General features: G+C 34.7%; 1 protein-coding gene across 1 annotated transcript; it reads right to left on the reverse strand.

Annotated features, from left to right (window-relative positions):
* Nucleotides 1-2,241: 2,241 nt before the first annotated feature.
* LOC7486790 (U-box domain-containing protein 24) lies at nucleotides 2,242-8,688 on the reverse strand. Its single transcript, XM_002320848.4, has 6 exons — nucleotides 8,523-8,688; nucleotides 8,278-8,338; nucleotides 6,261-7,618; nucleotides 5,329-5,632; nucleotides 4,344-4,834; nucleotides 2,242-3,619 (listed from the first exon to the last, which is right to left on the reverse strand). Exons 3-6 carry the CDS (start codon nucleotides 7,503-7,505, stop codon nucleotides 2,621-2,623), a joined length of 3,039 nt encoding a protein of 1,012 aa, XP_002320884.3. The 5' UTR covers nucleotides 7,506-7,618; nucleotides 8,278-8,338; nucleotides 8,523-8,688; the 3' UTR covers nucleotides 2,242-2,620.
* Between the last annotated feature and the right edge of the window lie 4,439 nt (nucleotides 8,689-13,127).

Consider the following 13,127-nt stretch of genomic DNA (forward strand, 5'->3'; position numbering starts at 1 on the left):
GTAAAAAAAGAGAGAAAGAGGAGCCGGGTTACTGGCGTAGAACATTAACCGGGCTGGGCCGCTGGGTATAGCACAGCCCGCACGGCTGGGCTAGATGCAGCTATCCTCCTAAAAAAACACAGACCCAGTTGTGGCCGGGATGGGTCTGGGTCTCAGGCCCCAGCTGACCAAACAAGCTTACTTTTTATATCAAAAAATTCTAGAAAAAATTATGGACCCTTTTGAATTTATTTGTGGGTCCTTCGTGTTTTTTTTCGATGATTTCATTATATATTTGATTTGTGGATTTTATTGTGAAATGCAAATATGATATGCGATACATGCCTTTTTTTTTCAAAAAAATAAAAAATATGTATGTTTTGCGTTCAATTCATTTTACCGGTTTATTCACTAGCGTTGGAGTTAGGAATACCATATTTTTTTGTGTCACGTAATATTTACCAACGTCAAAGTTAGAAGTATTTGTAGTTGAATATTCACTAGCACTGGAGTCAAGAATATTACAAGTAGACCATCATAGCATAATCCAACAAATTCTTAGTAATTTAAGGTAAAACCAGCAATGCAACATGTCTCGGATAGGACACTTAACGAGTGATAATATCTTTTCTTTTGCGTAACTAGTCCCGAACCATAAAATATTTGTTGACTAGTTAGGGTTCTTAGTGACTATAATAATAGGTGACAACTCCTTAAACAAAACCTTTTTCTATCAAAGAACAAGACACCATATCCATATTCATTCCTTTTCAATTTATTTTTTAAAGATCACCGCGATATCAAGTGCGACACTCTTTACAATTTTTTTTTTGATAGGAAACATAATGACTCCAACACCAGACTATTTGTTTGGAATCAATTAAATGTGACAAAATGCTCTTCTACAACCACTCTATCTAGCATTGGAAACAAGAAGTCTTACACCTAATGATACAAAGGCTTCTTGCAACTGTTTAATCACCATGGCGCTGCTAAAGAATCAAGATAAGATTCATTTCTAGTAATTACTTGTCAAACCTAGAGTAGTTTTGTGTGATTTCAAGGGAATAAACATTGAATTTCTTTAGAAGTAAGAGGACTGGTCATGAAGTACATTCAAATGAGCAAGTATTCTAGCGTAATTGTGCCTACTGTTAAGTTTTATGACAATAATTATAATTCTTAATCTGAACATTGGATGGGGTTGAAAATTTACCCAGAGTTTCCCAACATAATGTTCTATGTTGGGGTACACTTTCATATCAATCGGGATTTAAGAAGGTCTTGCGATATAGGTCAGAATAGGCTATATGAATTTTGTTATTTACTTTCTTTTGATTTGTGGACTTCCTATTTGCCAAAAATCCTTTTCATACAAGAATGTGGCAACTTATTATGAGAATTTCCTAGTTTTACAAGGATCTTTAATGGGCTGAAATATTATTTTCAGGTGTAGTAAGGATTCATTAATGTTCCAAAATTCTTTTCCTACACATGGAAAAAAGGGTTGATACCATATTTAATGTCTGATTGATTAGTTTATTTTGAGAAGTTTTCTATCCTATAAGGAAAGTTAAAGAAAGACAACAAATGTTTCCATGTTTTGAGAGTATTCTTTAAAGTTACAATTAATTATTTATTGATGCAAATCTCTTGATCACGTGGTCAAACAACTCTCGATGAAGATGATACAACTCTCGAAAAGCCAAGAAATTAGGTTTGATAGAAGTGTGATATAATAAAAACATGTTTCAAGGCACCAACACTATTGAAATAAGAAACCTCTACCCAACGAATATCAATTCGCGAATGACAAGTATAAGAAAGACACCACAAAGTCAATTATACTTTAATAAGTCAATTCATTCTTTGTCCCAACAAAGAACACGCGTTGCTTAACGCAAAACATAAGTTTATTTCATAAATTCATAACTCCTGAAAATTTCAGCTTACAAAACCTTATGTAATAGCTCAACTAGTAACCCTAATAGACCTAAAACTTATGAGCTAATATTTACCCACTTACAATAAACCCAAAGTATGTTAGCTAAGCCCAAACAATGAAGAAAATAATAAAAATAACTAATTTGTTATTAAATACCATTAACTATTCTTTCCTTGTGTAGTTAGGATGAATAAAGAATTCTTATAAGAAAATGATTTTAGAACATTAATGAATCATTACTACACCTGGAAATTATGTTGCAGCCTATTAAAGATCCTTGTAGAACTAGAAAATTCCTATAACAAGCTGCCACATCCTTGTAGAAAAAGAATCCTTGCCAAATAGAAAGTCCACAAGTAAAAAAAAAAGTAAATAACAAAATTTGTATAACCTATTTTGATCTATATCGCAAGGCCTTCCTGAAGCCCGATCCAACAGTCAGATTAAAAATTATAATTGTTGCTATAAAACTGAATAATAGACACAATTAGGCTAGAATCTGAATTTTCTTATTCAACCCCTTTCTTGGATGAATCACACTCTATCCAGCATTGGAAATGAGAAGTCTTACACCTGGCGATCCTGGGGCTTCTTGCAACTGTTGCAAAAGAATCATGATGGGATGCATTCCTAGTAATTACTTGTCAAACCTGGAGCAGTTCTGTATGATTTCAAGGGAATAAACATTGAATTTCTTTAGAAGTAAGAGGACTGATCATGAAGTACATTCAAATGAGCAAGTATTCTGGCTGAAAGAGACTTCATGCTGCTGTTACCCCGCAGTGTCAGGTCAACCAAAGGCATTTGAGCAGAGGGCCCATACTTCTGTTTTAACTCGGGCAGCCGAAAGATCCTTTCTAAAGTGTTTAGGGCCTTTTCCTGCAGTATGGGGGAGGAAGAACTAAGAAATCCAACAATTGGTTGTATGGCATTTGCCTGTGCGAGCACCTTACCACCATTTTGAAGTTTAACACCTTCAATCAGAGTCAATAGGGCGTCTAGAGAAGCCTCACAGGTTGCAGGATCTGGATCTCGAAGAACCCTCACAAGGGGTTCGACTGCATCAGCTTCCACAAGGCAAAAGGATGATTCAACAGCACAGATTCCCCCATGAATCACGCAGCCAGTTTCTGGTGGAACAGAGAAGCACCAGAATCCCTTGCGCTTGGGTATTGACCGGCTAAGCTCAAGCGAGCTCTCAGAGAAACGAGCCAGAGAAATTGCAGCACATTTCTTTGTCATGGTGGTTCCGAAGTCTAGCAGCTGCACTAGCACAGGAATTATCCCAGCTTCTGCAACTTTCTTTTGCCATTCTGGATTTGTTGGAACAGTAAAACGACGCATGGCTCCAGCAGCATTTTCGACTAAGACATTTTTATGGGGATCATTCTGCTTGCTATCAGGGAGAATTCTGGAGATTACAGGAAGTGCCCCGGCATCCAGAAGCCACTGAGTGATCTGGGGCTTTTCTGGGAGGTTTGAGATAATGCCCATTGACGAAGCAATCTCTTCTTCAAGATTAGAAGATTGGATAATCCGGAGCAAGGTCTCGAGGCATTTCTGACCCACATGCTCTAATATGGTGCCTTCATCACCATCTTCTACCAAACAATATAACAGCTTCACAGCATTTACTCTTACATTAGGGTTGTCGTCGCGCTCACATAACTGGACCAATACTTGCATGGCTGAACACTGTTATCAAGACCAATTAGTGAAAATACGATGAAACCCTATTGAATAAAATGTTATAGAGGAAACTTAAATGGAGGAGCAGAGTGGTGGGACAAGACAATTACAATAAAAAAAAAAAAAAGAGGAATAAACATCTCAAAATCAACAAAACTAAGAAGCAATAAGAAACCCAGCATTCCACATTTCCCCAACGAATTAGCCCTCAGGGATGAGAAATAACTTCTCAGGTATTTGCAATTGGCAATTTGCCTGGTTTTTATACAGGTTTCATAAACAGTATATAATAATCATATGTTTGATCTGATCTGGTACTTTATTCTCTACAATTATAGTGAGTTTCTAGATCCCTTTCATCTTGTAAGAGCATTATTAGAAGATCGGAATCTTGATGACATTCTGAACTCTGGCACCAAATAGCCAAATTTGTTAGTCTAGCCTGGTCATATCATTGCATCTACATATCTAATCACATTTAGGCACCAACATTTCTTGTTTTCTTTGTAGGAGAAAATATCTCTACTTTTATCTCAACCATTTTGGTATTAAATTTCTTGGGCATCATACTGCATGTAGTAGGGTGGCTTGTGCAAAAATAATCATGATATTACCAGAAAATGTAAGTAGCTAGTGTGCACAATAGCCACGGTCTACTTTTCTTTCCCGTTAATAGGCAGTAATTTTCTTACTAGAACTGGACATACACACAGACACAACCTCTTGTTACCTCTGTCAACTTGGTCTTGATATTTAATGCTGATGGGGACTGGCACAAGGCATGGAAAGCTCGAAGAATGTTTTGTTGCACATTAGACCCCGTCAAGTTGATCAAAGAAAAGAGCCTGAAAGTATCATTATCAGATTCCAACAATGAAATCGGTGTTGGGCTGGATTCTTGAGACACTGTTGATAGAGCGAGGTGCACAATTGTGGCAGCCGCCAGCTCACATAAACTTGAGGATGAAGAGATGTGCTGAAAGAGAAGGCCAAGTAATGGCTGCACTGCACCTTCTTTAATCATCTGCAGGCCATTTGCAGGTAAGCTTGATAGGTTCTGAAGAGCTTTGACTGCCACTTTTTTCATCCGAACATCACCGCATGATACCAAGTGAAGAAGTGGACCCAGAGCACCTCCTTCAAACAAAGATGCTTTGTTGTGGTCAGTCAACTCCAATTCTGCCAAAGTTGATGCCATCATCGTTTTCACTTCTTCTGATCCTGCATAAACATATAAACAAGTACTTCTGAAGTATGAATATGTCTCTCTTCAATCACTGCAAGGCTAGGACATAAACTATTATAATATAAATAATACAGTTAGCAGTCACTGGCAGAAACAATTTAAACTCCAGGCTAAATTGCTGAACTCACAACAAAACAATTTAGAGATGTATAGCAAGTTGGAGACCAGCATCCAGTATGCTGTGAATACGGCATGCCGCATGTTATTAGGATACCTGGAATTGTACAATTTGACACAAAACACGTAAGGATTTTAGGGTTCTATGCAAGCGACAACATAATTAGGCACAGTTTGACTCCATACTGTGACAGATTCTGCTCATTTGACAAGGGGCAGCAACAATTTCAGAAAGATTTTGCACCAAAAAAAATACAAAAAGCAGAAAATGTGAAGGGGAAAAATTGATGACAGCCAGAATCAAAATTCCATTAAGAAGCTTAAAATAGGTTGTCCTATGCAAGAAAATCACCTGTGGATATACGCTGCAGAAAATGTCTGAAATAATTTGCTTTAGTCATTTGTATGATGTTTTGATCAGAGAATGAAAGATTCTCCAATAGCTCTTGGGCATCTGTGGCAGCTTGACTGTCATCACTGCTTGCCATAGTCACTAAGAGGAGAATACAACCCTGAACCTTTCCAATGCCATCCCTTACCAAGTTACACTTTGACAACTCCAACAATAATGCCACGGCTAACTTCCTTTCCCCAATACGGCGTCCAAGTGATCGAACAATGGATTCGATTGCATTATCAACATCTGCAACTCTTTCCTGCAGCATGTTTCAGATTTTAGAAAAGAATTACTAATAACAAACACAATCTTGATTTTACTTCATCTACCGAGTTAATATGTCAAATATAATTAAGCCAGTCAATATCATGGATAATTTTATGAGTGTGATTTCAATATAAATCGAAAAGGAACTTCTTTTTGTTTAGTATCAATCAAGCATTGAAATTATCAAGAATAAATCAATTAACTAAATTCAACAGAACAAACAAATCAGCTATCACACGCATATTGTGCATGTGAATCCATGTTCTGTGTTCGCATTTGTTTGTGTCCAGTAGACACATATTTTCAATATTTGTGAGCATAATTTATATTTGTTAGAAGAGAGGAGGTAGAGAAGGTAGACCAAAATTTAACGTGAGCTCAAGAGATGAAGAAAATCTAGCATCACAATGAAACTTTAGCCTCTAAAAAATGGATTGGAAGAGGTGGATCCATGTAGCCAACCCCAGCTACTTTCATATAGAGGTTTGGTTATTTTGAGTTGAGGTGAGCTGAAATGCTTAGTAAAATGCAGTTGCAAATATGATTCCAAGTATGTCAGAAATGGAAATAACAGAGAAAGAGAGAACACGCCATAATAGATCAAATAAATTTTGAAGTACCTTGGCATGATCACTATCCTTTGCCAGAATCAAAAGGACAACAAGAGCACGATTCCTTATATCACGATTTTTTGCTCCAAGAAGCTGGATAAAAAGTGGTATATAATTCTCCAAGATCACCCATTCCCGATGCTGTTCTCTTTGTTCACAGAGATCCTCTAACTGTTCCAGGCAACGAAGCACTTCTTCTTCTTCTTCTTGTTCTTGATACACAAGTTTTGATTTCATGGAAGCAATTGTAATCATGGTGTTTCTATCCTTCCATTCTTCTATTGATTCCCTCAGGGTTTTGTTAGGCCTTAAAATTGATGTGTCTAGGGGGGTCATGGTCAGAGGACACATTTCATGCCCATCTGCTAACCATTTTTCTATTGCACTTCTCTCAAATGTCTGGCCTGAAGAGGTCTCCACAGGGTCCACCATCACATCCCGAGTAATTGGGCAGTAAAAGGACTGAAGAGGTTCCAATGGCTGACTACCCAAAGACTTCCGTTTGGTGGAATACTTTATCTCTTTCTCCTTAGAAGAAGAAGCAGCGTCTGCCCTTTCTAGCAAAGCAATTATCTGATCCATTTGTATAGCTTCAGCCTGGTCCTTCCTAAGCCGCGCATTTTCAATCTCACTCTTGAATTCTTCAAACTCTTTCTTCAAAGCAGACCTCTCTGTTGAGATCCCAACAGCCTCAGCTATGTGAGCCAGTATCTTGTTGGCATAAGAACGATCAACATTCCTCTCCTGTATTCCAGACTCAATTTTAGCCAAAATCTCTTCTTCTGCTATTGCAGCCTTGAACTCAGCTCTCTGCATACTATCGCGAAGCTTTTCAATCTCTTTGATTAGACCGGTTGAAAGATCCAGATTGGCCAAAGGAATAAGACCTAGGGCCCGGCTTATCTCTCTTGTGATGTCCTCTAGGCTCTTAGTTATTGTCCGGCAATTCATTAGGAGATACACTTTGTTTCTCTTGGTGCAATCAGCAGTCAGCTGCTTTGCAGCTTTGATTTCCTGATTGAGGATCCCAATGGCATTGTTTATGCTCCCAGAACAACCAATGTCTTTCTTATTCAGCTCTTTTAGGACAGGTGCAATCCTTTCCAAGTAACCAGAAAGTTCCGTAAAACTGTCCTTCTTAATGAGCACATTGTTGGCAGCAGATACAACCTCCACCATGCCCTCCACGATTTGTGAAAGGCACTCAGCAGCTGGAACAGAAGAGACACCAGTAACCATATCTAATGCCATCATGTATTACTCCTACAAAAGCTAAGAATCAAAACCCTCTATTCCCATGAGGTCAAAAACACGGTCGCAAGCCAACCATCCAGACGTTTCGATCCAGATCAGGTTTCATAAAATGCCTGCATTTAGTTCAGATCAGCCAGAATTTCTTGCTTTAGATTTTTGGAGCCCATGTTGACAAGAACAAAGAGGAAACAAAATATTCAAAGGAATTAAAGTCATAGCCTCCACTTGGTTGCTAAGCATACAAAAGAAAACAAATGCAGAAAAAGATTTAGGTCACATGACTATAATCTACCTGGTTGGATGAAGACAGAATAAATTATAGTTTTCATATCATTTGCAATCTCTTTAAGCCTACACATAAAGTGCTTAAATCCATTATTAAGCTTTGCTTAGACAAGTTCTTTGTTCAAAAATCATCTGAAATGTTGTTTGTTTCTTTTTTTCTCTCCATAGCAGAAAAGTCCAAGTTTCCACCATAATTCCTGTTCTTTTCCCACATTAGTTGATAAACCAAACAGAAATATTCCAGTGAAATAGTATCAAAAACAACAAATTTATGAAGTTCAGGCATATAGCCTTGGAGCATGAACATGAGTTCAATTTCAATCAAAATTCAACAACAGGAGATAAAAGAAAGGTTTAGCTATTCTTTTCTATATCAATTCAAAGCAGAAAATGCAATTGAAATAAAAATAGTCAACGGGAGAAAAAGAAACGTTAAATTAGATTCAAAGTCCAACTACAATTATCTTTGAAGCAGAGAGAGAAGAACCTGTTTAGACAGTAAATGCCCATGAAAGTTCACTGAAGAACAGCTTTTTTGCTCTCTCTTCCTGGAAAATGCACAGAGATTTTGCGATAATGCATGAAATCGACCCGAAAGACCCAGAAAAAAAAAAAAAAAAAAAAGCAAAAGCAAAAGCAAAAGAGGAAGCATATATTAATGAAAAAAAGAAAGAGAGTAAAAAAAACAAGGAAGAAGAAGAAGACGGTTTTGGAAAGGCTATAAATACATACAAACGCCTAGGCAATGTCAGACATAGACGGAGACTCTGTCTTTCATTCTTCGCTATGTTTCTTTCTCCCTGCTTGTTTGTTGGTCTTGTGGTTTGACTTCTCAACGTTTTATAGTAGCAAATGGCAACTCCTAAGCTATGTGATCAAAATGTATTATAAAAATTCCTCATTTACAGCATTGTATTTAGAGATATTTACTCGATTAATGATCCTGTCATTTTCTTGAGGCCTGCTCGTGCAGATTAATTTTTTTTTAAAATTATTTATGGCTTGTCTTTTTATTATTAATATGTAAAGAGTTGCTTAGTTGCAGTAGAATTAAGTTGGAGTAAGAAATGTTGTCAATTAAATTTAACATTTCGGTATATAAGCCATAACGATATTGCTGAGTCAAGTCCACATATCATATGGATGAGAAATGCTTGTGGAGCTGATGTTGATTTGGAGAGACTCTCTCTCTCTCTCTCTCTCTCTCTCTCAAACCAGTTAAAGAGTGTTCCAGTAGAGTACTGCTCGCTAAAGACAGGGAAGTAGCTATTTAACCCGTAATTTAAAAGAAAACTCGGAGTACGTAGGTTGTTTTCTAATAAATATTGAAGTATAAATTAAAAAATTTATGTAAATATTTAATTAAATAAATTGATAATTATTTATGTAAATAAAAAAAAATCATTTAGAAAGAGGACAACAATAAACAATAAAAAAGACTGAAATTGACAAATCTAAAGAAAAGGGAATGAATGTGCACTTTCTCTAGAAGAGAAAGAAAATAAAGAAGAAGAAGAAATAAATGACCTTCGGCAAGAAATCAACCATAATATGTTGATACATGCCACCTCATAAAAAAAGAACACAGTGGTACATCAAATAACATGGCAAAATAACATGTTTGGTCACCAGATGGGTCCTCACACGCCACCCAAACATCACAAACGACATCTACTTGTTAGCGCGTGAACATGACGCGTCGACACTTTTTTCGAATAAAATAATGGTTTTATAACATAGAAATATCAGAATGCCCTTCGTGAACCTAAGAATCACAAAAGAAACCACATGTGAAAGTACACAAATGCCCCAAGACGCATGCCTTGATTTTTATCTTTTCTAAGGGTATAATAGTATTTCTATTGTATTTCAAAGTGCAAAAAACCCTCGGTCAACAGCTCATTTTTTATACTTAAAAGGCAAATAAATATTTTAATTAATTTAATGTTTTTGAAAAGATTAAAAAAATCTTGGGCAACAACTCAAGAAATTGTTAATCTAGGGGTAAAATTGTATTTGTGCTGTGTAAAAAAAAATACTAATATATCTCTAAATAACCTTTTAATGACTAATGGATTAATTGTAAAGAGTAAAACACCCTCAATACCATTATATTTTTTTTTAACTCAGGAAAAAAAGTAATTTCACTATAATAATCCATCCATTGTTAAAATAAAAACCCCCCACTATTTAGAGTTTTTGTTAATATTGTTCATTTTTCTATAATAACAGCTAAATAGAGAGCCACTAATTATTATAGCTAAGGATTGGGTTCCCTGACAAGAATATGAATGCTCTAAAATGCAGTTTTGAGATAGCTTGAAGGAAGGAAAGTTAATTTCTTAAGGAGAGATTTTGGAAATGCTGTTGAAATAATATTTTTTATTTATTTTTTTATTGTTAAAATATGTTATTAAAATATTTTTAAAAAATAAAAATATATTATTTTGATATAATTTTAATTAAAAAAACATTTTGAAAAGCAACCGCTATTAAAAAGTGTCCATTTCTCACCGTAAAATAATTATTATATTAAAAAGCCAACGAAATCATATTTATTAAAATCTTTAACTTGATTGGTTGGAGGACTTGTAAATTATAAACTAGTTTATAGAAAATAATTTCTAATAAATATATCAATTCAAAGATCGATAATCTTTTTAAAACTCTGATTATAAAAGACTTAATACACATAATAATATTAATTGAGATATTCTTGACATTAGAAAAAGAAAAAAGAAACAGCTGCTCAGTTAAGTTGCACCCTTGAAATAATATTATTTTAAATTTTCTTAACATTAGATTGTTATCTTCGTGACAATGATATTATTTTCTTAGATTAACTCCGAAATCATATGAAGTTCAAAACAAACAGTGTTGACATGGAAAATAATTGAGAAATGTATGGTCAATGTGGGCATCCTAAATGCTCTTGGATACTGGACAGCTGCGCACCTTAGTTCCACAAATGAATTGACCATTTCAATTACGAAGAAAGAACCATGCCTTATTTATATGATTCGTGTTGGATTTAATTATATTTGAAATTAGTAACCACTGGAATCTTGGATAATTGATGTTTGACTTATAAATACAATGACTTTTATGCTTTGAAATAATTCAATTTCATAAATAGAGTGTTAGCCCAAATTAAATATGTATCTAGTAAGATTTAAGATTTAATATATTTGAATTCCGTCATGAACTAAACTCAAATCACCGTGTTTACTTATTAAAACCGATTGACTCCTGACAGCAAATATAGGGACTAATTAATTAACTTTTAAAATTAAAAAGACTATTTAATTCATTTTATAAAAATAAAAGGATTAAACTCTCTATACTTCTTTGAAGAATCCCTAGCAGGACCTCTTAGTCGAGGTGCGCATAAGCTGACCCGGACACCGATGTTAATTAAAATATATATATATATATATATATATATAAATAGAGTATTAGCCCAATTTAACATGGATCTAGTAAGATTTCAGATTTAATATACTACTGGAAGCGCAGTGGTAAGAGATTGAACTAAAATATATGTTCTTCATGTAGTCTCAGGTTCGAGTCTTGTGGTTGCTAATATGATGGCCACTGGAAGCTTACATAGTCGTTAACTTCAGGGCCTGTGAGATTAGTCGAGGTATACGTAAGCTGACCCGAACAGCCACGTTAATAATAATAATTAAAAAAAAAAAAAAAAGATAAGAGAGGCATGCTCCTTGAAGGGCTGGGGAAGGAAAAAACAAGCTTGTGGCTACCTGGTAACGGCCATTAAAAGAAGTATGTTAAAACTAGTTGACACAAACAATGATTTTTCTAAGAACAATTCCTAGCCTAAATGTGAATAATCTGCAAGAGACATGAAGAGTAGAGAATATAGTCTCGGCACACAAAAGCTAGCTCGAAAACACTTCCATTGTTGAGATTGAAAAGGTGTTGATAATATCATTAAGCATGTAAAGACCACAGATTAAAAAACTTAATGAGCATCGTGAAAAATGGAGTTCCCAAATATAAACTGCTTAATCCATCTCCAATTCATTTATCACCATATTCGAAAAAAATTGACAAAGGCACAAAGCCCATTTTACATGACAAAAAAATTATGCTATCTTTTTATTACGAATACAGGGACTTGCATGTTCTATCCACGTACTTAAATATTTATAAAATAAATATTAATTTTATAAAATAATCTAGAAAATATAAATATTACGTCTTGGTATAATTTAGAATATTGATAATGTCTCATAAATTCAATATGTTCAATGAACATATTTTTTGTGCATGAAATATGGTTAATCAAATATTCATGTCTCCATTTTCTTGCAAAAATTGATGATACCAATCCTAATACATGCAAAAACAATTCTTGTTGGTGAGACTGTCCAATAATAAAATCAATCACTTTAAATGAGAAAGATAATTAATGAAAGAAAAAACTTTTAATTCCAAGAACAAAGATGTTTGTTCTTGATATTTTGTGATTAATACTCAGAGTATAAGCTTTTAGAGTAAGAAAAAGTGTGAATCATTTATCTGGATAGTTCATGATATATTTTATAACTCCTAAACCTTGTCGTTTTAAAAAAAATAAAAGATTTAAATGGATAAATATTCATTACACATCATTAATGAGATATAAAATATAATAGACAATTTGAGAGATTTTTTACATTTTTATTGGCATAGGGAGATGATTGTTCCTAATATGAACACTTCATGTAAATAATCTGAAAATAGAAATCTATGTTATGGTTTTAAGAAGGATCTCCAAATCTAACCGGGTCTGGTGTATAGCAACTCATCATACCCTTGATGCCCTGGGTTCATCCCACGGGAGAATCCAAGCATAATGGATTTGGTATTCCACTCTTCTCTATTAAAAACACAAACCTTTTTACAATGATTCAACTTGACATTACAACTAAGAGTCTCTTGTTCTGACAATGCAAAACCAAATAAAAGGTGAAACAGATTCTGTATTTTTGCTTTCAAATAATCATTCTGTTCATACTCTTCCTAATTCCCTTACATGATGACATCAATGCTAAGCTCCTACATCAATATTTAGGACAAAACTATCAAGATATGAAGGTCAGTCTAAAGCATAAACATAATTCACCAAAAAGAGGACAAAGTAATCATGATTGAAGGATTATTATATAAAGAATAGACAACAATTACAGCTATTTATGGCATTTCTATATTCTTCGATCATCAGGTAACTAATTAAGTGGAGCTCTTCAACCATCAGTGGCTTATCCCATTATCCAAGAGAATAAAAACAAAAATCAGCAATGACTTTAGGCAAATCAATACGGGCCCGAAATA

The sequence above is a fragment of the Populus trichocarpa genome, chromosome 14, assembly GCF_000002775.5.
Source record: "Populus trichocarpa isolate Nisqually-1 chromosome 14, P.trichocarpa_v4.1, whole genome shotgun sequence".
NCBI classification, from domain to species: Eukaryota; Viridiplantae; Streptophyta; class Magnoliopsida; order Malpighiales; family Salicaceae; genus Populus; species Populus trichocarpa.